General features: G+C 38.9%; 5 protein-coding genes across 5 annotated transcripts; all 5 read left to right on the plus strand.

The window, feature by feature from the left end:
• The first annotated feature begins 202 nt into the window (after positions 1-202).
• Set1 (SET domain containing 1) lies at positions 203-6290 on the plus strand. Its single transcript, XM_065314357.1, has 7 exons — positions 203-667; positions 731-970; positions 1061-1726; positions 1800-2236; positions 2863-5391; positions 5456-5808; positions 5872-6290. Coding segments are annotated over exons 1-7 (4401 nt in total). The 5' UTR covers positions 203-665; the 3' UTR covers positions 6046-6290.
• A 38-nt stretch (positions 6291-6328) lies between these two features.
• LOC135801037 (uncharacterized) lies at positions 6329-7921 on the plus strand. Its single transcript, XM_065314405.1, has 3 exons — positions 6329-6626; positions 6686-6787; positions 6876-7921. Exons 1-3 carry the CDS (start codon positions 6465-6467, stop codon positions 7164-7166), a joined length of 555 nt encoding a protein of 184 aa, XP_065170477.1. The 5' UTR covers positions 6329-6464; the 3' UTR covers positions 7167-7921.
• A 5-nt stretch (positions 7922-7926) lies between these two features.
• Positions 7927-8636, plus strand: MED21 (mediator complex subunit 21). The gene is made up of 2 exons (XM_065314427.1): positions 7927-8110; positions 8172-8636. Exons 1-2 carry the CDS (start codon positions 8069-8071, stop codon positions 8616-8618), a joined length of 489 nt encoding a protein of 162 aa, XP_065170499.1. The 5' UTR covers positions 7927-8068; the 3' UTR covers positions 8619-8636.
• A 412-nt stretch (positions 8637-9048) lies between these two features.
• vib (phosphatidylinositol transfer protein vib) lies at positions 9049-12683 on the plus strand. Its single transcript, XM_065314394.1, has 6 exons — positions 9049-9485; positions 10418-10448; positions 10732-10995; positions 11191-11268; positions 11347-11636; positions 11707-12683. Exons 1-6 carry the CDS (start codon positions 9469-9471, stop codon positions 11843-11845), a joined length of 819 nt encoding a protein of 272 aa, XP_065170466.1. The 5' UTR covers positions 9049-9468; the 3' UTR covers positions 11846-12683.
• A 151-nt stretch (positions 12684-12834) lies between these two features.
• Positions 12835-16793, plus strand: Prp40 (pre-mRNA processing factor 40). The gene is given in 8 exon segments (XM_065314385.1): positions 12835-13757; positions 13849-14100; positions 14152-14368; positions 14433-14603; positions 14606-15139; positions 15388-15627; positions 15696-16387; positions 16458-16793. Coding segments are annotated over 8 exon segments (2250 nt in total). The 5' UTR covers positions 12835-13754; the 3' UTR covers positions 16599-16793.
• The last annotated feature ends 7854 nt before the right edge of the window (positions 16794-24647 follow it).

The raw sequence follows: 24647 nt of genomic DNA on the forward strand, positions 1-24647 counted from the left end.
ATTATTTATAGAATTTTATGTGTATTTTACGTATATTTATTAATTTTATTTATTTAATATGTTTTTTACATTTATTTAAGTCAAAATACGTTGTTTTATGATTCAGAAACATTTTTTAAAATCTGACATATGTGGACACAGTGTATGTTTGCATTTGATGTTCCGTCTGTCATTTTTTAGCTGTTAAAAACCGACAGCCAAACACTGCACATACTGACACAAACACACACCAAACACACAAACGCGCTCGCGTTGTTCGCTCCGTTTTTTTTCCACCGCGCACAACAAGTCACACACCGCGGCCGCGTCCAAAACGAAAAGCGCGAAGTTGAATGAAAAACTCGCGCCCGCTGGCCGTTTTCTGCGCGATGCGCAGCACGCCGCGTCTCTGCTTGCGCGAACGACGCGCATTCGCCGCTTGTTACATCGAGTAAACAAACGGCAAACAAACCCTCTCCGGAAGGGTGCAAACACACCGGTCGGCGTGCATACGCTGCATTTTCCCAAAATTCATCCACCGCGCACACATTACACACCCCAGAGTGTGCGAAACCCGGTGAAAAACACAAATATCAAAACATAACCTAACTCACAATCGAAAACTCGTAGAATGCTGTATGATGCGAGTGCAGAGTTATGTTTATGAACCGAGTTGATCAACAATTATGTGAGTTACATTCAAGTTGTAATAATAAATAATAATTTCTTATGTTTTTTTTTGTTATTATAGGATGAACGGGACGATGGAGCGCCTGAATCCCAATCAGCAGGTGCTCAATGCAAAGCCAGCACAGCCAAAGAACTACAAGCTGATTTGCGACCCGAATCTGGTCAAAGGCGGCGTGAAACTCTATCGGTATGAAGGCGTCGTGCCGGGCGACCCATCATACGTCTCATCCACACCGCGCGATCCGCGAAATCCAATGCGGATATGGAATAGACTTGAAACTATAGAGTTACAGATACCTAGGTAGTATTCTACTTAAATTACAGGAAACTGTAATTTTTTATTATCGACATAACCTGTCATAATTTCATATTATATTATATTATCTTACAGGTTCCGGATAGATTCGAATTATGTTGGCACACCACCCCCTCTGGAGGTGTCCATCTTCCACCTCAATGATAACATTGACAAGCAGTTCCTCAAGGACATTGTGCAAAAGTTCGGCACTGTTGACGAGCTGCAGATTTTTTACCATCCTGTAACTAATAAACATCTCGGCCTGGGTAGAGTTGTGTATTCCACGGTGGATGAAGCGAGTTTATGCGTGGAGAAACTGAATAAGACTAGTGTTATGGGTAAGGTGTTGGATGTGATGTTAGACAGGTTTGGTGAGAAGGTACGTGCGAAAACCGAGGAGTTGACAGCGGAGAAAAAACCGCCACCTGTTGTCGAAAAAGTGAAGAAGGAAGAGAAAAAAGTTGAAGTAGTGGTGGAAAAACCACCGGTTATACCTCGCGATGAAGAAATTATCCCGCGTAATAAATACGATGATAAAGATTATAAAGATAGAGAGGATAGGGATAGGAGAAGGACGGATGATAGGCACCATCATAGGAAAGAGGATCGAGATAATCGGTATCATCGTAGTACTAGTGGGTATAAAGCGCCACCTGTGAGTGCGAATGATGTGTATCATGCGGATTATACGGATGGGTATGCTCCGCCCCCACCACCGAGCCAAGCATATCCACCACCCCCACCACAAACTGCTCCGATGTAAGTTAAATCACTTTTTTAATATTTTTCTTATTTTTTTTTTAAATAAATTTAATGTTTTTTGTAACCCTAGGTATGATTACAACATGATGCCGGGTTATACGCATCAGTATAACGCGTATACAATGGGTTCTTGGCCGCCGTTGCCCCGCCCCTGGCCGGAAATGCCCTGGGCCGAGGCGGAGAAACCTCAGCCACCGCCTGCGCAAACCAAATGGGATGCGAATCACACTGATGCGGGCGGCAAGCGGGAAAAGCGGCGGCATAAAAAGGAACGCAAGAAGGAACGCGAGCGAGAATATAAACAGGATAAAGACAGGGAGAAGGATAAAGATAAGGATAAGGATGCGAAAGGTGCAGAGGATTCGAAGACGTTGGATTTGGATACTAGGATAGCGATGCTGTTGAAGGGTAAGACGGCGAATGCGCCGTCGTTTCTTAGTTTTCCGGATTCCGATGAGGAGACGAAGAAAAGCCCGCATATTCCTACGTCAATCGACAGTGATGACGGTAATTTACATTTATTTATCTTTATTAGTGGTATTATTAGTGTTATTAGGTGTAAAAGTGAGGTTATTTGTGTTTTTTGTTTGTTTGTTTCACTTTCACGCGGAAACTACTTAAGTTATCAACTTGAAAGTTTGTAGATATATTTTTAGGAGTATTGCGAAGGATATAGGATAGTTTTCATTTAAAAATTCATAATAGTTTTTCTTAAAATGACAAAAAACATAAATAATTCACTTTTGGTTGATTTAACTTAAGTAATTTCTTAATTTTTGCCTATTTTTCGTATTATTATGCAATATGTTCTACAAATTTAACTTAATTCTTAAGATTTAAGTCTTGACGAAGAAGTTTTCTAACATTTTCGAAGGTTTTCTGGTAAAGTTTCGCTGCAATTGAAGTTGTAGGTTCACAAATTCACTCTTTGCAAATGACAGTGACAGTTGTCATTCGGGTTGTCGAATTTACCCGACAAAACCCGAATGAAACATTTTCGTGTTTTTTTTAATGCAAAATGTTTTATTTTTGCTCAAATTCATAAAATTTCATACGTGTTTCACATATAATCATACTTTTAATCATTTATTACTAATTATTAACTCTATTAACACTATTTCTTCGAATTTTAGATCATTCAAGCGTCTCCCTATCAGATCTCCCAATAAATCCCCCAGCACCAGATGTAGATATGCAACCAGTCGCACCACCAACCGAATCCCCACCCCTATCACCCTTCCCCTCCCCCTACGAAGACAAAGAAGCCTACCTGCAGGCATACCGTGATAACATTGAATACATGCGCAAGGAAGCCAAACGCCTCGCCGACGCCGACAAAATCGGCTCGGACATCTCCTCGAGCGAAGACGAACTCCTCACCGGCGGGCAGAACTACAGCCCCATCGCCGACTTTAAAGTCGAACCACTCAAATCCCAAGACGACGAAATGTCTCTCTCATCATTAAGCAGCAACGAGAAAATCGTCGAGACTATCGACGCGAATGGCGCGTATCAATACTACGGCGGATATCCAACCTACGGGACAGATTGGAGGCAAGCACAGTATCCATATGCAACGCACCCTGCACAGCAAATGTACATGTCGCAATATCCAATGGGACAATTCCCCTTCCACCATCAATACCAATCATTTCTACCACGGACAACTCCAGCGGCAGGGAAGGAAGACCCGCATGCAACTACAATCGCTGAGGTTGTTGAGCAAATCGCCCAGGAACTCAAACAAATCCTTAAAAAAGATTTCAATAAAAAAATGGTGGAAAACACAGCGTTTAAGAAGTTCGAAGCGTGGTGGGAGGAAGAATCCACACGGAAAAAACAAGATACACGCTTGGAAAAGAAAGAAGAACCCGTACAGAATGATCCACCTACTAAAGATAATATAAACTTTTTATTGGAAGCGAATCGTGATAGTTTCGATGGTCTCGGGCTGGGTTTACGCGCATCACTACCGAAAATGCCTAGTTTTAGGCGTAAGAAAATCCCCAGTCCGGTCCAATTGGATGAGGATTCACGAAAAGCCTCGGATAATGAGGAAATCGTACAGAATTCCGATGATGATACATCCACATCCACTTCACAACCTGCTAGTAGGAGTCTACGACGTGTTAGAAAGGCGAGTACATCGTCCTCGTCGAGTTATGTCACTTCATCATCAAGCTCTAGTGATGATGACTCATCAGACTCGGATTCGAGACATCATGTACGTCCTAAGGTGCGTAATAGACGGAAATCAAGGTCTGTTACACCTGAAGGACGAAAAACACCGATGCCAAGTGGTAATATTGACTTTTCACCGTTGGCTGACATGGATCTGGATGACATATCACGATCACCGATTGATGACGGTATAGAAGCGCGCTGTATTACCCCCGAACCTATGCAGATACAGGATGATGACACAATTACAACACCGATTAAAAATACTGATGATAAGAAGGAGAAGGAGAAGGAGAGTAAAAAGAAGAGTACGTTGGATAAGCTGCTGGACGGCGATAGTGATTTGAGTGATGATGAGCGTGAATATTTAGAGAGACGGCGACGGAATACTGAATGGATGGCGCAGATTGAACAAGAACGACTGGAGATGGAGCTAGAGGCGAAAAAACAAGAGTTGGAAGAGTTAAGTCGTGCGGAACGCATGAATACTGAAGTTAAAGATGATGTGGTTGTTAAAAAAGATAAAGACAAGAAAAAGAAGGGAGCTGTAACGTCAACTGCGAAAAAACAGAAAGAAGATGTAAGTAAAGTTGCCGATGCTAAGGCGGATGTTCCACAGGATGATATGGATCTGGAAAGTTCCGCCGTGGCGGCGCTGGCGTTGCTCGCAGCGCACAAAGATGACATAACAAAAACCCGCCGCGAGTCTTTCAATGGTGATCAAGACCAGGATAAAGATAAAGCGCATTCAAGGTTATCTGAGTCTTCGGATGTGTCAAGTCCGCGATCACAGGTCGCCATTGAGCATTCCTACTGCATGCTGCCAACGCCACCTGACAAAGAAAAAGAGAACCAAGGGCAGGAGCGTGATCACTTTGAGAGTGACAAAGAGGGGTTATTGCACGATCATGGCGGATATCTTGCGCCTGCGCCTCCAATTACCACAAAAGAAGATAAATCCAAGGATAAAAAGGATAAAGAAAAAGAAACCAAGCGCGCGAAAGCTGCTAAACCGCGTAAAAGTGGCAAGGATAGGAAATTCCAAGAGTTGCAGAACTTGTTCGATCAGCAGTCGTTTTTCGATCGACAGCCACAGACTGCGCCTGCGCCCAAGCCGATAAAATTCACCAAGAGGGATATTGCGACGGAAATGACGATATTGTACGAGTTTCTCACGAAAGGTATCGATGCGGAGGATATCGGGTATATGAAGAGTTCGTACGAAGCGCTGCTGGCTAATGACAGCATGGGTTATTGGTTGAATGACACGCATTGGGTGGATCACAGCGCGACGGATTTGAATGCGCTGCCATCGCGGAAGAGGAAACGCGATGATTGGAAGGTGCATGCGACGGGGTGTGCGAGAACTGAGGGATATTATAAAATTGCGCCGCAGGAGAAGGCAAAGTATAAGTATCATCATGCGAGGAGCATTACGACGACTTCGCCGGGTAATTTCCCTGTTGTCAAACAACAACAAGGTAGGCAACTTAATATACACGTTTATATTGACAGTTTGTTAACTTTGTTAATTTTTATTATTAGGATTATCACGTGAAGCCCGATCAAATCAACGGCGGTTACTCACAGCGTTTGGCATTGATACAGATTCAGATCTACTGAAGTTTAATCAATTGAAGTTTAGAAAGAAGAATATCAAATTCGCCAAGTCATCCATTCACGACTGGGGGTTATTCGCCATGGAGCCGATCGCAGCCGATGAGATGGTGATTGAGTACGTCGGTCAGCGAGTGCGCGCGACTTTAGCCGATGTCCGTGAGCGACAGTATGAGGCCATTGGAATTGGAAGTTCGTATCTTTTTAGAATTGATTTGGAGAGTATAATTGATGCGACGAAGGCTGGAAATCTAGCTAGGTTTATAAATCATAGTTGTAACGTAAGTATATGTTACTTTTTTATATAAAAAACATGTTTTTATTGCGATTTTTTGCATTTTTAGCCGAATTGTTATGCAAAAGTGATAACGATCGAATCGCAGAAGAAAATCGTGATTTATTCGAAGCAGGCGATCGGTGTCAATGAAGAAATCACCTACGACTACAAATTCCCGCTGGAAGATCAGAAGATTCCCTGTCTGTGCGGCGCCGCGACGTGTCGCGGAACGCTCAACTAGATATTAGCGATTAATTCATTTCGTTTATTTTTGTTTTGTTTGGCGATTTCAATTTGTGTACATATTATTGCATTCACAACGATTTTTATGATTGCTAGCATTAGTTTTAAACCGCATTGCGAAAAGAAGGATTTCATTCATGGTGCGTAAATGACGTGTTCACATGATTCATATTTTCTCTTGTACATAGTTTCATCGTCTTTTACTACTCAAGCGTAAGATATAAATAATTGTTTCTTTAAAAACACGTCTAATACTTGTCTAATACTGTCTGCGCATGCGTGTTAGACGCAGAGTTTCGAGAAAATCAATACTCGAAGGTCAGCATGTGTTTCCGCACGTCGTACGCACCCTGAGAGGCTGAATTCGTGGCGAACGCGAGTCTTTGTTGTCCGGTGCAACAAGCAAGTGTTGTTAAAATGGCGGAAGGTACATATGAGTACGAGTGTATGCGCGCGGAGCTCCTGGGCGTCGGCAAACCCGACTACGAGGAGTTTTTACAACGCAAACGCGAAGCTGAGGAGAATCGAAGGTTAGCGGCGGAGGTTGAGGAGGAAGCTGTGGAGGCAACCAATTTAGAAGTAAGATTTTTGATCAATCTTAAAGTTTTTATTAAATTTACTAATTTTTACTTTTCAAGATGGCTGAAGGTCAGGGAGAGACCTTGAAATCCACCGGCGGGAAGCTAGATGAACTTAATAGTATCCTAGCATCAACGCAGAAACGCCTTGACAGATTCAAAGTAAAGTTTACTATAGGCAACCCAAATAACACATTACTGTACATAACATAGCCTAATATAACATTTTTTTACTTTTTTTGTTTATTAGGTGCGTTGTGGTTCTGTAACAGAATTGATCAAAACAAAAATCGGTGGGTCTATCTCCGGTGAAGCTTCGGTTGGTGAAGATGCAGCGGCTTCTGCTACTCCTGCTGCACCCAATACAGAATTAGCTAGTGATGCGTCAGCTGTCATTCCGCCTGCGGGTGAACGACGTTCTGAGCTTGCGCGCGCCATGGACAATCACGTTGACAAATTGGATTCGTTGATTAACAAAGCTGAGCGCGCCGAAATGGCGCTTAACAATCAGAATAAGCAGATTAAATCGTTTCTTAAATAATTTCGTCACTTTTCCGAGCAAGATTTTGACTTTATATTCTAAAATTCTAAGCAAACAGACGACATAATCATGCATATACACACCTACGATACACCAAAACTATTTTCGTGAGGATTTAAGCTGAGTGCTTCCATTATGTGTACTACATTATTATGAAATTCGATTCGATTGTTTATTGTTTGCGTATTGCAACTTGTTGATCACTTAAATGTCTATGAATATTGTATAGGGATTGGTTGGTTGCATATGTTACACTTTTATGAAACTACACAACATGGCGGCGGACTATGACTACGTAAGTAAGGTTTAAATCGAGATTATTCGGAAACCAAGCGAGGTGGGCTAATAATTTCTTCACTAGTTTGTTTAATATTTAATTCTGCGTCTAATTATGTTTAAATTTAATGTTTTTCGGGTTTATTTTAAAAGTTATAAGCAATTTTACTTGAAATTCTTTTTTTGTTTATAACTTTTTATTTAAACATTTAATTAATGTACTTTTTCTACTATGTTGTGCAGAATTTAATTCCGCGTCGAGTGTTGAAGAAATTATTAGTCTACCACTAATAGTTTTTGAGTAATTAATTAAAAACAAGTAAAAAACTTGTTTTAAGTTGGTTTTGAGAGGGATATTTCCACAAATTCATCATAGAGTGACTAATTATTATAAAAAAAATGTTGTAACGCATGACAATATTCAAAAAATATGAAAAGCGGTTGTATAATGATACATATAAACAAATTAATTTAAACAATTTGTGCTATTGGTAGTGTAGTTCCACTAAAAGTAACCAGAAAGTTACCAAACTACGCAGACATAACCTACAATATTTGCAACCTCTTCATAAGATAAAAACTTAAAAAATCGAATAATTTCATACTATTTACGATAAATTAGAACAATGGCGGATAGATTAACACAATTACAAGATTGCATTAACCAGGTATTACGTTTTTAACAAGTTATTTAACTTTTAAAACATTTTTTTGAATTTTTACTTCTAGCAAGCTGAACACTTTTGTAACAGCATTGGAATTCTCCAACAATTCGCGTCACCGAGCAAATTCGGCAGCGGCGGATCACAAACTCCTCAACAACAATCACAGGAAGATTATGTGCAGTTATTCACAACGCTAATCGCACGATGTGCAAAAGATATTGATACTTTAATAGAATCACTTCCAAGTGAAGAAAACTCCACTGAATTACAACTAAAAAGCCTACAAGTCCTGGAAGGTGAGAATCAGGACGCTGCCGGGCGTTTAGAGAATATTGTACAGCATGGCCAGCAAATTTTGGAGAAAATTCAAGAAGCTTTGAGTGACATTGCACAGGCACAGCTTGATATGCAGAATATGAGCAAGTTGAATCTCCAGCAGGATGCAACACCAGCAACAACATCATCGTCGACATCGATTAGTACCCGGCAAGCATCATCAATAAATCTATAGAGTTATCGAAGAAATTAATTTAAGACATTTTGTAAGTATCTTTATATAAACAAGCAAAGAAAAAAATCCCCTAGATTTTTCAAACTTAGTTTAGGTTGGCAACACTCGCGGCCATTTTGACATTGATTCCAGTTTGAAATCCGAGCGAAAGTTAATTGCATCGTGTCAATGTCGCACGCGCGTGAATTCCCAACGTATCCAATCGCGTAAAACATGTGTGCATACATAATTAACGTGCACATCTGCTGATTTAAGTTTTGACTCTCTGTTAAAATAGAAGTAAAGAAATACTGACGTCACTCGAGGGCGTTTCGTTTGGTAATCGCAGGCAGACACATCGACCGGTGCCGAAGAAACGCGAGCATTGCGTAGCGCGCACACACCGACCGTGCGTGTGGTTGCGTGCGCCTGAGTCATCCGAGTCATCGTGTCGGCGGGCAGCAGGAGTACGCGCCGACTCAAACCGTACCGCGACCGCCGCAGTCCACGCAGTCACACACACACAGCCATCGAAGGTGTGCGAAACAGGAGTCTGCGAGGGGCAATCCTGCTGGATTTATTACTGGTGGCGCGATTTAGGTTGGTAGTACCGTGTGGTTGTGACTGCAACTCAACTCACAGGAGAGTCGCTCGGAAACGCAAAAGGGGCACGTTTCCGAATTTCCATCGGCGCGCACAGAGAGAAATCACCGCGATATTCGCTCCTTATCACTGGTTACACACTGGTTGATTAGTACTAGTAGTACCAGTGATACTCTGGTGGTATATACGGTCCGCGCGCGCGGCCTGCAAACGTGTGCGAATCTAGTCAGAAACAAAACACGAACGACGACTGCTCAACGCCACCAACATGCTCATCAAAGAATAGTAAGTCTATGAAATCACACGCATTGCTTGCATCCCATACAAAGTTCATTCTTTTATGCTGGTTCTTTGGTGCAGAGCGCAACCTAACCTTACTTTGCATAACCTTGAGATTAACTTGCACTTGTTTAACTCGCAAGACAAATTTTGGTGTGTTCTGGAAGAAGCGCTCTGCGTCATTCGCGTTATTGTTTTAAATTTAGACGTGTGCAATGCGAGAAAGCGTCGAATCGCGATTAATAATTAATGATTAGTCAGGCGTTTGATTTTTACAAATCGCGATTTGCGGTGGTCGGCAGTGGTCGACGCGTGTCGACCTTGAACGTCCCAGTGCTTACATTGTTACAGTTTTTAGTTAATTACGCGAAAACGCGGCCGGATAGAATGTTAATTCCTTCAAATATCGCTTTAGTATTAATTTTTACATAGTAAACATAAATATTTTCTATAAAATTTTGTTTAAATATAAAGTTATAAGCAAAAAATTAAAAAAAATTATAATTTTTTAGTTTTTTGTTTATAACTTTTAAGATAATTATGTTGACAGTATAAATTTAAGTTTATTTTATAGAGAATTTAATTCTCTAGAGATTATTGAAGGATTTATTACTTTTTCTCGTTTAGTTTGGCTGTAATTAATTAAAATGTTGTAAAAAGCAATATTTTATGATGTATGATCGTGTAGAGGTATTTTATTTATTTGTTTAGTACATATCGATAACGCTTTTTGGCGATATCACATTTTTATCACAATATTTGCGTACAGCACGTAGTATATCAAGTTTTTATCAATTCTCATTCGATTTAATCAGTGATAGTTAGCAACACGCAAGTGGCTCCCGACATTCCTAATTATTTCGCCATTTTCTTTATGATTATATGCTGCAATTGTTGTAAAATGTTACTAATTATGATACGATTTGTTTGTTTTGCAGTCGAGTCACCTTACCACTGACTGTCGAGGAGGTAATTATCATTTTTTATTTAAAAATTAAAATAAAATGTCATTTAATGACATATGTCAAATCATATGGGAAAAAACAAGATGGCGTATGGGGTACATTCCAATTGGACTGTCATTTTTTTAATTTTTAGTGTGTTTCATTTGGAAAAAGTCACTAAAGGAACATATTTTGTATTAAAAAAAAGTCCCTAGTGGAACTAGTTTTATTTCCAACTGGAATGTACTTATTTTATACATGCTACTGGAGCGCCCTCTACTTTGATTCATTCAACTTTCTGTTTTTAGTATCAAGTTGCGCAGCTGTATTCAGTTGCTGAAGCATCCAAGGATAACACCGGCGGCGGTGAAGGTATCGAAGTGCTGAAGAATGAGCCCTTCACCGATTACCCGCTGCTGGGCGGCAAGTACAAGGCCGGCCAGTACACGTACAAGATCTACCATCTTGCCAGCAAAGTGCCGTCGTTCATCCGCCTGATGGCGCCCAAAGGCAGCCTGGAGATTCACGAAGAGGCGTGGAATGCGTATCCCTATTGCAAGACTGTCATCACTGTAAGTATTATTCCACTTCAAACCAAACCAAATCCTTTATTTTCACTTCCTACTTATCCCCGAATAGAATCCTCGCTTTATGAAAAAGCGATTCTTCCTGATTATTGAAAGTTATCATGCGTCGAATGATCGCGGCGACGATGAAAATGTAAGTTTTACTAAATTTTCTCGTATTTTTTGTGTGCGCATGCGCAGAATCCAGGCTACATGAAGGATAACTTCGTCATATGCATCGAGAGTATGCACATAGGTGATCAGGGTGATCAAGAAAATGTAAGTTAGGCAACTTGTCACACAGATATTGGCGTTGTAATTATAATTTGTATTTTAATTTTTTGGTTAAATGTTTAGGTACATGAATTGACGCCGGATAAGCTGAAGCAGCGCGACGTCGTGCACATCGACATCGCCAACGATTCAGTCTCCAGCAACGACTACAAGCCCGACGAGGATCCGAGCAAGTTCAAGTCGGAGAAGACCGGCCGCGGCCCGCTCACGAGCAAGCAGTGGAAGAAGGAGGTGCAGCCGGTGATGACGTGCTACAAGCTCGTCACGTGCGAGTTCAAGTGGTTCGGCCTCCAGAATCGCGTCGAGAGCTTCATCCAGAAGCAAGAACGACGGTTATTTACTAATTTCCATAGGTAATAATAACATATTCTAAATTTTTAATTAAAAAAACAATGTTTAACATGTGAATTTAACATATTTTAGGCAAGTATTTTGTTGGATGGACCGCTGGCACGGCCTGACAATGGCGGACATTCGCGCCATCGAAGACAAAACGAAAGAGGACCTAGAAAAGCTGCGCAAGGAGGGCGAGGTGCGCGGCATGAAGGCCGACGACGCATAAGCAGTGTGCGCGGACGCGCCTGGAACGCCGCCATCTTGGACTTGTACACCTACCTAACTTACCGACATAGACGAATGCAACAGTTATCTATTCAAATTCAGCCACACACACACACACACAGAACATACACGCAACACACCAAACACAACCAAAAGACACTTGATATTTTATTTACTACGTTTTTATTATATGTTTGTGTTATATCGGAGTATTATTAACATGTTTTAACACAAACACACAACACACGTACACGACACACATTTTCGGTTTACTGAATGTTACGGGTCGTAGTACTACTAGTGCGAGGCGCGCTGCATAACTCTAAGTCTCTAACTGTCGTTATTTAGTTAATTTAGGGCAAATTCAAACGCGGAACGCTGTTAAAGTTTATGATTATTGTGAATGACGTGAACGTGAACAGTCCAGCACACGCCTGTATTCATTTCGCGTGTTAAAAACAGCCTAAAAACTTGATAGTTGTAAAACTTACACGCGGGGTGTGGTGTATGGGTAGGTTATAAATTTGATTGTCGATTGTCACTTATCAACACTACGATTACTGATAACAGTTACCATTTATTATGTCGACGATGACGATGATGCATTTACGGTCGAGTGTTGCAGCTGCAGCAGCGGCCAAACGTACAATTATTTTTAATTACGAGCTTACTGCGGCGAGACACAATTGTGTGTTGCCTACATATATTTATGTTGCGGCCATATTTGTTCATTTGTTCACGCATGGTCTCCGAGTATGAGTATTTTGCGGCAGTTGTTTGTTGTTTTTTTACACTTTCGCGTTGCGAATTGGGAATTATAAATGAAACATGGAAGAGTTTGCGCGCAGCGTGCATTTCTGACTAACTGTGCAGCGGATTGAAATACTAATCATTCACCCTGAAACAAATCACAAGCAATTTATTGTAAGAGCCGCAAGATGGCGGATGCGATGGGATTACAACGTGTTGACGCTAACGCTGATGATTTGGTTCTAATTTTGAACAAAAAAAACAATAACTAAACTTTAAATAGAATAGCGTTCGCACTTCTAAATTACAAAACAAGTGCACACCGATTATAATTAATGTAAAAATTAATCGTAAACCTTTAGGTAATCAAATCAGTTGAAAGAAAGTCAATAATTATTGTTTTATTTTCTAAAGTTGCTATTGTTATCACACGCCGATTACGTAGGAGTATGATGTACATATTTAGACACAAGTCGTCACACGTTGAAGCAGAAAACTAAACTCGTACCATTCTTCGATTCAACTTGATGTAAATATTATTTACAAGATAGATGTGAGACGAACAGTTTTAACATGCGTATTCTATCTGTCAAGTACAATAACACTTGCGAGCCACACACTTGCGCAAAAAAAAAACCGTTCATTATAAATGTTGTTAACTTATCGTAAAACTTGAGGGCGCGTAACACATGAACAACTTACAAACACAATCGATGACACGAGATGGTTATTTACATGTACATGATGTATGTATAAACTAATCGGTTAAGCGAGTGGGAGCGGCGCAGGATGTTCAGTCAGTAATTTAAAGAAAATCTTAGATGAAAAAAAAACATAATAACAAAGGAGTAGATGAAGTTTAAAGTAAAGTAATCTAGCTAGATATTGGCGCAGAGCATAAAACACAACCAGACACTTAAACAAACAGAAAATAACGTGAAATATGAGAAAATATAATGTTGCGAATTTAGATTTGTGTTGCAACATATTCAAATAGCGTCCTGTGAATACATCCCCTCCGTTTTTTAGTTTGTTTTCGTTTGTTAGGTTATGTTGATGCAAACATTGCAAGAGTGTGGTACATTTTCGGTTTATTTTCGTGATTATTTCGTTTGAAAACCATGCAAAGTTGTTGATTTTTACCACAAATCAAGCGAAAAATGGTAATTATTGCATTTCCAAGTGTTTTATGCCTTGTATACGTTTTAATTTATAATTTTTGTTATTTTTGTGTCTGTGTGATGGTTATGTTAGGATCCGAATATACCGGCGCCGAATTTCGGCGCTCCGCCGATGGGTACACCTCCAATGATGGGTTTCCCGCCGATGATGCCTCAGTTTAGTGTCCCGCCGCCGGGTTTCGGCGGTTTTGCAGCCGCACCACCCGCGAATCCTTCGGAACAATGGACTGAACACAAAGCACCTGATGGTCGTACTTATTATTACAATTCTGTGACTAAACAGAGTTCTTGGCAGAAACCAGACCCGCTTAAATCTGCATCTGAAGTATGTTGATAATTATTACCTGTAAATGTAGTTTAATTGATTTTTTTCTAGTTATTGTTGTCACAATGTCCATGGAAAGAGTACACAGCTGACAATGGAAAGATTTATTATCATAATATTAATACAGCAGAGTCCAGATGGGTTATTCCTCCGGAATTGGAGGAAATCAAGGCTAAGATTGCTACTGAAGAGGCTAAAACCAAGGATAATGTGGATTCACCCAGTCCTGCTGTTACAAATACTTCGGAAGTGAATTCACCAAGTTTAGGTTGGTTTAATATTAAAAAATTACTTTTTTAAAATGTTTTATTATTATTTTTGTTGGTTTATAGCATCTCCCGGGGGTAAATCTGCTTTGGAGGCAGCAATGGCCGCCACACTCGCCGCAATCTCCATCCCAACTCCCCCGCCGAAGATAGATGAAGATTCCAACATGTCTTCACACAGCCAGAACGACTCGAATAACACACGTAATAACACCCCGGAGCCGAAGATCTTCAAAGACAAAAAGAGGCGATGGAGGCCTTCAAAGAGATGCTCAAGGAAAACAACGTGCCATCGAACGCCACGTGGGATCAATGCGTGAAGATCATCAGTAATGATGCACGATATGAATCCTTCAAGCGTCTTAACGAACGCAAGCAGGTTTTCAACGCTTATAAAACACAAAAACAAAAAGATGAAAAAGAAGAAAGTCGGTTGAAGAGTAAAAAGGCGAAGGAGACACTTGAGGAGTTTCTCATGCATAGCGATCGCATTAATTCATCGACGAAATATTACAAATGCGATGAGATCTTTGCTGGGTTAGAGGTGTGGGACAGTGTAAACGACGCAGACAGGCGGGATATTTATGAGGATGTTGTGTTTGCGCTGGCGAAGCGCGAGAAGGAAGAGGCGAAGGTTTTAAAGAAGAGGAATATGAAGAAGTTGTCGGAGGTGTTGAATAATATGGCGGATATTCATTATGATACGACGTGGAGCGAGGCGCAGGCGATGCTGTTGGGGAACAGCACGTTTAAGAATGATGTTAATTTACTAGGTAAGTAAAATGGCCTTAAAAAGGACTTTAAACCATGCTTAAACTTGTAATAAAACCATAGGGTGATGAGTAGGAGTGGGGGAAGACTTATACAACACTCTTTCCCCCTCCACTTTTTGCGGGTTGTGTGCATTTTCATAGTTTTCTTATTTTTTCCTATTTTTTCTTAAGTAATTTGAAGTTAAATGACATTTTTAACAGTTTTTATTCATTTGTTACTAATTTTAATTGTTTTTATGTATGTTTAGCAATGGATAAAGAAGATGCATTGATAGTATTCGAAGATCACATCCGCCTGCTGGAGAAAGACGACGTCGAAGAAAAAGAGCAAGAAAAAAAGCGTCTCAAGCGACAGGCACGTAAAAATCGCGATCAGTTCCTCGTCCTCCTCGATTCCCTCCACGAAGAAGGCAAATTAACCTCGATGTCGCTCTGGATAGAATTATATCCAATTATTTCCGCAGACATTCGTTTCTCTGCCATGTTAGGTAAACGTAAATAATTCTCTCCTAATCATGTTTTCATTTTAATTATATTGTATTATCTTACTGCGCAGGACAAACCGGATCAACGCCTTTGGATTTATTCAAGTTCTACGTGGAGGATCTCAAGGCACGCTTCCATGACGAGAAGAAAATCATCAAAGAAATCCTCAAGGATAAAGAATTCGACGTGAAAGTCGACACGACGTTCGAGCAATTCGCCACGGTTGTCTGCGAGGATAAAAAATCAGCCACATTGGATGCGGGTAATGTAAAACTCACGTATAATTCTCTTCTGGAGAAGGCCGAGGTGAAGGAAAAGGAGCGTTTGAAGGAGGAGAATAAACGCTTTAAAAAGTTAGAGGCTGGGTTGAAGAATCGACTCAGAGAGTTGAATTTTAACTATGAGATGTCATGGGAAGAGGCAAGGGAGAAACTGGCGGATGAAGAGGAGTTTCAGGCGTTTGCGTCGGATTCGGAGCGGTGTAAGGTGTATAAAAGCTTCCAGCATGAGATGGAGGAGTCGTGCAGTCATCATCACTCGCGATCGAAGAAAAGCAAGAAGAGTAAGAAGAGCAAGAAGTACAAGTCGAGCAGTAATAGCGATAGTGAGACTGAAGGTGGATGTGGCGGTGGTGGTGGTGGGAAGAAGGAGAAGAAGAAACATCGGAGTGTTTCGCCACCGGTGCCGATGAGTGATGACAGCGCCAATGAAGAAGTGAAGAAGAAGAAGAGTAAGAAGAAGCATAAGAAAAAGGATAATTCGGTACGGTTATGATAATAAATTATAATTTGTGTGTTACTTTATTAATTTTGTTGTTTTTTGTTGATTATAGATGAGTCCAGAGGAAGGAAAGAAAAAATCAAGTCGAAGGATATCCGAGGATGCTTTGGCTAAGAGTAGTGAGCTTTCTGAATCGGAGTTGGAGAAGCAAAGGGCGCTTTTACTTGAACAGCTCAAGACTGAAAGTGACTAAAGTGGTTTTCTTAACTTGTTTTTGTATTAATTTAAATCTTGGACTTTTACTTCACTTTAAGTTGATTTTTTGAAGGAAATATGTGATTATATGATGAATACATACTTAATTATATAATTTACGCATTAGATTATGTTTATTTACGAAGAATTAATGCATAATTGTATAAATAAAAAGTAAACTTGTAGAATCTTACTTAAGTAATGATATATGTGGCGCCATCTATAATTTAAGTTTTAAGTTATGTGTAAAAATTGCTATTTGATTAGATAGGGTGGTGCATGCGCAGTTGCGTGTACGTGTGACACACGGACATGGCCACTTAAGTGCGTGACCATTCACTGACTCATACGCAATCGCTCACTGCCTCATATGCACGCTACACTTTTTGAAACACTTTGTACGTGTTTGCGGTACTATAAAGAATCTTCAGATGGCGCAGTGATGCATGTTTCGACTGAGAAATATTCCTGCGAGTGAAGGTCGGCGAGTCGGCGTGCAGTGTTGTTGTGATGCCGGCACGCAACTATTACTTCGTGCGATAAGTAATATTACTTAAATCGGTATTCGTGTTTCGTGTTGTAAATTCGGCAATTCGCGTTATATTTGATTGAAATTAGTGTTAAAAGACGGGTTTGGTCTTTTGCTATTTATTTATCGCGTGTGTAATCTACGTAATTATAAATTTTACGAGATTTGTTTATTTTTCGAGTTATTTTGTTATCGGTTGTCGGCGAACACCGGCCGGCCATGTTGTGTGATTGTGAATAATATTGCCGTTAATTTTGGACTTGTGCAACTATTTTGTCATCAGCAGAGAACTGGAATAATGGTCTACATGGTAAATATTCTAATATCCTAATATTTCAACATGGTACTAAATGGTTTTACATGGTTTAATTAATGTTTTGTTTCTTGTTTATTTCAGTATCTACTTGCCGTTGATTTGCGGAGTTCGATACACTGGTAAGTGAAATTTTTCATCTTTCATATTATCTGTTTGCTGTTTTAATTTAAAATTTAAATATTTAAATAGGTATACTTGTAATGTGTATTTTTATATTTGTCCGTAAACGTGGTCATTCGGCACGAGAATTGTATTTGGTGTTGAATACAATGCTGTTATCTGCGTTTGTGTATAAACAACTTTTTTATCGCATTTGGCGAGCTGAGATGCTACGCGTAAGATACCCGCGTGTCGTTGTTGCAATCCGCTCACGTCGCACGTTGCCGCATCTTAGTTTAGTTTTGATCGTAGTGTAGTTATCGTGAATATTGCAATTCGCACACACGGTCGCGTGCCATCGAAGCGTCGGCTTTATGCATTACATCAGTCTTATCATATCTTGAATTGTTGTGTGTCGATGCTGCATACTCGGTTTGTTGTTTCGGCGGATTAAATCGAATGCCGTGCCAAGATATACGCAACCGAAGGTTCACTTTTAGTACTTTTATCTGATAGAGAATCTTACAATCTTTCAAAATCAGCAATTTGTTGGTTGCTATCTCTTTTAGTTTCAAAGATATTAATTATCGAAAATCGCGGAAAAAATTATCAAGCACCACCCCCTTGGCAATATTTTCTTAAGAATTAAAATTTCATCCCATAGATTTCCATTTTAACTAGCCTATCTTATAAGGAATAGTCCGTAGAATATTTTCTGAGATTTGTTCATATTTATCTCTTCTAGTTTATTAGCGTATTGAAATTGTAGTTTTCTTGATATAACACGCGAACGCGGTGTCATAATAAGTTCGGAATAATTTTCCCAGATGCAGAATTTGATTTTGCATCTCCCTGTATTAAAAGTAATTGCGAGAAAATTCTGTAATGCCAGTTATGTTGATAGTTGTGTGTATACGCACTAGTACTCGTTGCGCTTGATATTGTGGTTTTTTTGATATAACACGCGAACGCGGTGTCATAATAAGTTCGGAATAATTTTCCCAGATGCAGAATTTGATTTTGTATCTCCCTGTATAGAAAGTTATCGCGAGAAAATTCCGTAACGCGAGTTATATTGATAGTTGTGTGCATACGCATAAGTACTCGTTGCGCTTGATATTGTGGTTTTTTTGATATAACACGCGAACGCGGTGTCATAATAAGTTCGGAATAATTTTCCCAGATGCAGAATTTATTTTTGTATCACCCTGTATTGAAATTTATTGCCAGAAAATTCCATAACGCGGGTGTACCTACATGTGTGTTGTACTGTCCACGTAGAATTTGTTTTTATATGCAAATGTTTTGCATTGTATTGTAGTTGTTCGTGATTTAATGTTTGCTTGCACCTGGTGTTGTGTGTTTAAATTAGTATACTCGTAAATAAACAGCGTTGAACAGTTGAAGAAGTTTAGGAGCACTTGTGCCAAGGAGTCTACCGCTGCCGTCGCAGAAATGTTAGAGATGCGCGTATTATAAGGCAAGTTTTACTTTCAGGAGATTTAAGAGCTGTCTATGATCTGCGACTTTAAATAAATGTATGTGGTTATAAATGTTGCTAATAAAACTTACTGTAATATTATATACTTCTTCATATTTCTTTCTGGTTTCCCCTTTGCCGTTTGCAGGATTGATGTCTTAAATCATATTCCATATAAATCTTAAGTACGTCGAGCGTGTACAATATATAGCTGTTGTTTACGTTGTGTTGTTGTTTTTAAAAAGTTGAATAAAGTAGAATCATAAATAGAAGAATCAAATAACAATGATAAAATCACTCGGTGGTCGAGTGGATACGTGCACCTGCTGGCATGCTAGTAGACACGGATCGAATCTCAGGTGTGGAAGGCATTTTTCTCAAATACGAAAATAACAGGTGTAATTTGGGTTGCATATATGAATTGCAACGAAATATAAGAGAAATTGCAATTCAAGTGAAGGCAATAAGAGAAGTAAGAAAGAGTAAGTCGTGGAACAGAGAAATTGGAGAAGTAGAAGAAAAGAATAGCAAGAGTAGAGGACAGAAGGAAGAGAACAGAGTAGAGAAGAGGAGGAGATAGAAGAAAGAGCCACAGGAGTGGATCAGATTTTTAAATTTTTTGGCACGTGTCGTTATAAGACAGTCTACGGTCGATCTCCCAGTGAGGCCTCCGGCGCTCGGTCGACGCCCACTGCTCGATTCGTCCATTGCCCCGGCCCATCCTACAGCTACGATGTCTCTGCGCTTCATCCCCGAAATTTCAGGCATATCAACAATTTTATGGTGGGGATCACCCCAGAGAGAGGGGGACTTTATAAATATGTAACTTTTTATAAGGTCTTGTTCAAATATTTAAGTTTTAAGTCGTCTCAAAGAGAGGCGACAATTTAAAAAAATATTCTGCCAAATTTCTGACCTGTACCTGAAATGAGTGGTAGCGAGCACACAAAAATCATGCGTTGCGTTACCTTTTAACAATTTTTATAGAGGGATCATCCCGAGAGAGGGAACTCTCTTAGAGACCTGTTCCTGAAATGATAGAAGGCGAACATACAAATCAAAGAAGTCAATATATCTTACTATTTATTTATTAACAATAGAATACAAGTTTAGATTTTACATGTCAACAGAATACATGTCGCCATATTGAAACCGGACTTACGACCTGCTAAGCAGCGCACATATAAGCAAGTAGCACTTCGTACAGTTCTATCGGAATAAGGAAATTAACAAATAGTTCATTTTCTACGTTAGTGAAAATGAAAACCAAATATACAGGGTGTTACAAATGAAAAATTTAATGAGAAAACAGAAAAACATTTTAACACTACAAATATCATTCGTTTTTCACCCGAGGCTCCGGGAAACTAATATACAGGGTGTTACAAAAAGAAAATTCAAAGGGCAATAAGGAAAACCATAAAAACAATAGTAAAAGCGAAATTTTCACGGACACAATGAAAAAAGAATATACAGGGTGTTTCAGAAAGGAAATCTCTAGTTGAAACAAAGAACACTCAAAAGTCACAAATACCGGGGATTTTCTACGTAATGTTAGAAAAACTAATATACTAGGTGTTACAAAAAGTAAACTTTAGAAACTACAAAGGGAGTTAATATTCACAACATGAAGAGGGGAATTTACAAATAAACAACAATATTTTAATATAAAATCCAATATTGCATATTGCATGCGTAAAGTAACCGACGGGTGAAGCATCATCATAAATTGAATGAAAATCCTGCGGAAAATATTCAAATCAGCTGACGGCAAGCGACGGCGCGTAGCTGTTACTGTTTTGTTTTATAAATATTAAGATGTACGGAGACTATGAAAACGAAAAACTATTCAACGTACAAGATTTTACTAGGTCAACAAGAAACTTCTTAATTTAATGATGCTAAGGAGTGCAAATTGATTAAAAACATTCACGTGTTCAGCGAAAAGATGGCAGAGCCGACGGCAAAATGAGCGTGGTCGGCGACAATTTTAATAATCTTCAGATACTTTTTTACTATTTATTTATTAGCAATAGAATACAAGTTTATATTTTACAAGTCAACAGAATACGTGCCGCCATATTGAAGCAGGACTTACGACCTGCATAGCCGCGCACATGCCATTAAGTACTGCTACATAAAGTTCTGCCGTAATAATGAAATTAGTAAAGAGTTTTTAGGTGATTGGAAACAAATATACAGGATGTTACAAAAGGAAAATTTAAATTTAATTTAAATGCAAAAAAAAAAACTTTCAACACTACAAACGCCGTTTCTCACTCGACAATCAGGGAAACTAATATACAGGGTGTTCCAGAAAGAAAATTCGAAGTGCAAACGGGACAATACTAAAAACCACAGTTAAAGCAAAATTTTCACGGGCACAAAGGAAAACATATATACAGGGTGTTCTAGAAAGAAAATCCCATCAATTAAAACAGAACACTCACAACTAAAGGTGATTTTCTACATGCTGTTAGGAAAACTAATATACAGGGTGTTTAAAAAAAACAGAAACTATTAAGGGAGTCAATATTCCCAATATGAAGAGGGAAATTTACAAATTAACAACAATATTTTAATATAAAATCAGAGATTTTACTCGACAATCATCGGACAATTGAGCAAAATGGTGCTACAAAATTAAAACACTTACATTTTAATATATTGCGAATATATATTTATTAATTGATGGTAGCATCAACTGTATAAAATAAGCGACGGGTAAAGCATCATCATAAATTGATAGAATATCCTGCGGTAAACATCTAAATCTACAGACGGCAAGCGACGGCGCGTAGCAACACAGTGGTTAAAAACGATAAAAATGACTTTTTTTGTATATATTAAGATGTACGGTTACTATGAAAACGAAAAACTATTCAACGTACAAGATTTTACTAGGTCAACAAGAAACTTCTTAATTTAATGATGTTAAGGAGTGCAAATCGATTAAAAACATTCACGAGTTCAGCGAAAAGATGGCCGAGCCGACGGCCGACGGCAAAGTGAGCCTGGTGGACCATATGAATATTGCCAATTTTAATAATCTTCAGATACTTTTTTAAAACAGTGCTTGTAGTAATTAAATCATCCATGTTATTTTCGGTAACGGAACTAAGAATTCTGATAAAAATGCTACATACCATGTGTTCGTAATTTGCTAGATGATACATGCAAATTTCATATCACTCATATAGAATAATAAATTTAAGTTAAACCGGCGGAACTTTCCGTAAAAAAATTTAATTACACAGCTACCTATGCATTGATGAAGGGATTTTATATCCTGGAATATATTTTATCAACTGAAAACACACGCGCAGATTAATGGACAATTATTTCTTATTTAAGCCACAACGCCACAAATCATTAAACAAAACAGGCAAACATGCCTATTGCAAATATTTTGCTGATGGTCGAAAAAGTACACGGCGATTAATCCAATTAAAACCTCAAAACGCACGGCGATTAGTGAGACACGACCGCGGACCACGCGGTGAAACGACTGCCGTGTGCGTTTCGCTTAGCCAGGTACAAGGCTGGTACGTAGCGATAATACGCGTCAGTCGAACAAAAAAAGTTGTTTATACACAAATGTACTGATAAACTCGTAGTTGAAAAGACCTAACTAAAATTATACAATGTTGAAATAACCGACATACACGAAATCTACTTTTACTTTCAATGTTTCTCGGCATAAGAAAAGAATTTATTGGCTTTGGGATGTCATAAGATTGAGAAAAACAGGAATCTAATTCTCCATTACAAATAAATAATTTATTGTCTTTGTAGTTTACTGTATACCTTATGTGCTGCGTCATTTTTTTTAGTATTGTTGGTAACAACTATCATTTACATGAAGGCAAACGGTTTGAAGATTAGGAAAGTTTGGAATATTCTCTATCAGATAAGAATGTAAAATTATTTAATTTAATGAAGTAATTTCGCGCTGAAGTTACTGAGACGCTTGCAAACTCGAAAAAATACAAATATTTCACGAAAAACGGTGAGTAAATCACTCTTTAATGCAAATTTTTGCGGGTTGCAGGTTAAATTCCTGCATCAAACAAATACCACCCAACGGAGAATTTAATTCCGCATCTTTAAATGCCGCGCGGAAGTTATTGAGACGCTAAAATCGCGTGGAAACCCGAAAAATACAAACAATTCACGAAAAGGGTGAGTAAATCACACTTTAATGCACATTTGCGCGGGTTCATCTTTAGATGCCGCGCTGAAGTTATTAAGATATACTGAGACTACGAAAACGAAAAACTATTCACGGTTCAAGATTTTATTTCAACAAGAAATTAATAATTTAATGATGCAATTCGATTAAAAATGTTTACGTGATAATCGAAAACATGATCGAACCGACGGCCGACGGCAAAGTAAGCGTGGTCGACCACATGAATATTGTCATTTTAATAATCCTCAGATAATTTTAAAAACCGTGCTTGTAATAATTAAATGAAGCATGTTATTTTCGGAAATGTGACAAAGAAGAATTCTAATTAAAATGCCACCACTTGTTTGTAATCTACAAAATTAATATCCGTCAAATTAAATAATCAATTTAAGTTAAACCGCCTTAACTTTCCGCGATAAATTTTAATTATCCACCAACCTGTGCATTAAAGAGGAGATTTTCTATCCTAGAATATATTCTATCAACTGAAAACACACGCAGAGATTAATGGACACTTATTTCTTATTTAAGGAGACTCTAAACGCCACAAATCATTAAACAAAACAGGCACACATTCCCATTGCGAATATTTTGACGATGGCCGAAAGAATACACGACGATTAATACAATTAAAACCTCAAAACGCATGGCGATTAGAGAGACACGTTCGCGGACCACGCGGTGAAACGACTGCCGTGTGCACGACGCGTAGCAAGGCGGGTAGGTAGGTACATAGCGATAACACGCGTCAGTCGAACAAAAAAAGTTGTTTATACACAAACGTAATAACAAACACGTAGTTGAGAAGACGAAACTAAAATTCTCAATATTGAAATAGCACATATACACGGAATCTACTTTTACTTTCAATATTTCTCGGCTTTAGAAAAGAATATATTGACTTTGGGATGTAATAAGATTGACAAAAACTGGAATTTAATTTACCATTACCAATAAATAATTTATTGTCTTCGTAAAAGTTTACTGTGTACCTTAGATAATTAAGTAGTTGGTGTTCACAATATCGCGCTGCTGCGTCATGTTTTTGAGTATTTTTGGTAACGAATATCATTTAAACTAAAAACGTGAGCGACCAACGGATTGAAGATTATGAAACTTTGGAAAATTCTCTATCTGATAAAGCATAAAATAATTAAGTATCCTGGGCTAAAACGTCCAAAAATAATTTATATTTTATCAATACGACTCACTTCTACCGCTACCCTTGTACGGTGCCCTGAACACGAGTCACTTCTACTACTACGTTCTTACGATGCCCTGATCACGAGTCACTTCTACAGCTACCTTCGTATAGTGCCCTGAACACGAGTCACTTCTACCGCTACCTTCGTACGGTGCCCTAAACACGAGTCACTTCTACCGATACCTTCGTACGGTGCCCTGAACACGAGTCACTTCTACCGCTACCTT

This window comes from Atheta coriaria, unplaced genomic scaffold (genome assembly GCF_025399875.1).
Source record: "Atheta coriaria isolate IRGN ID8LTWV9N9 unplaced genomic scaffold, Caltech_Dcor_3.1 hic_scaffold_2_pilon, whole genome shotgun sequence".
Taxonomy (NCBI): Eukaryota; Metazoa; Arthropoda; class Insecta; order Coleoptera; family Staphylinidae; genus Dalotia; species Dalotia coriaria.

What these genes read in the sequence shown, in the direction of transcription:
- Set1 (XM_065314357.1), top strand. An exon ending in GTCAATCGACAGTGATGACG is followed by an intron (nt 2,237 to 2,862) that starts GTAATTTACATT and finishes TTCGAATTTTAG; the next exon opens with ATCATTCAAGCGTCTCCCTA. An exon ending in TTATAAATCATAGTTGTAAC is followed by an intron (nt 5,809 to 5,871) that starts GTAAGTATATGT and finishes TTGCATTTTTAG; the next exon opens with CCGAATTGTTATGCAAAAGT.
- LOC135801037 (XM_065314405.1), top strand. Translation starts at nt 6,465, where the DNA reads ATGGCGGAAGGTACATATGAGTACGAGTGTATGCGCGCGGAGCTCCTG. An exon ending in TGGAGGCAACCAATTTAGAA is followed by an intron (nt 6,627 to 6,685) that starts GTAAGATTTTTG and finishes TTACTTTTCAAG; the next exon opens with ATGGCTGAAGGTCAGGGAGA. An exon ending in AACGCCTTGACAGATTCAAA is followed by an intron (nt 6,788 to 6,875) that starts GTAAAGTTTACT and finishes TTTGTTTATTAG; the next exon opens with GTGCGTTGTGGTTCTGTAAC.
- MED21 (XM_065314427.1), top strand. Translation starts at nt 8,069, where the DNA reads ATGGCGGATAGATTAACACAATTACAAGATTGCATTAACCAG. An exon ending in TACAAGATTGCATTAACCAG is followed by an intron (nt 8,111 to 8,171) that starts GTATTACGTTTT and finishes TTTTACTTCTAG; the next exon opens with CAAGCTGAACACTTTTGTAA.
- vib (XM_065314394.1), top strand. An exon ending in ATCAGGGTGATCAAGAAAAT is followed by an intron (nt 11,269 to 11,346) that starts GTAAGTTAGGCA and finishes TTAAATGTTTAG; the next exon opens with GTACATGAATTGACGCCGGA. An exon ending in TTATTTACTAATTTCCATAG is followed by an intron (nt 11,637 to 11,706) that starts GTAATAATAACA and finishes AACATATTTTAG; the next exon opens with GCAAGTATTTTGTTGGATGG.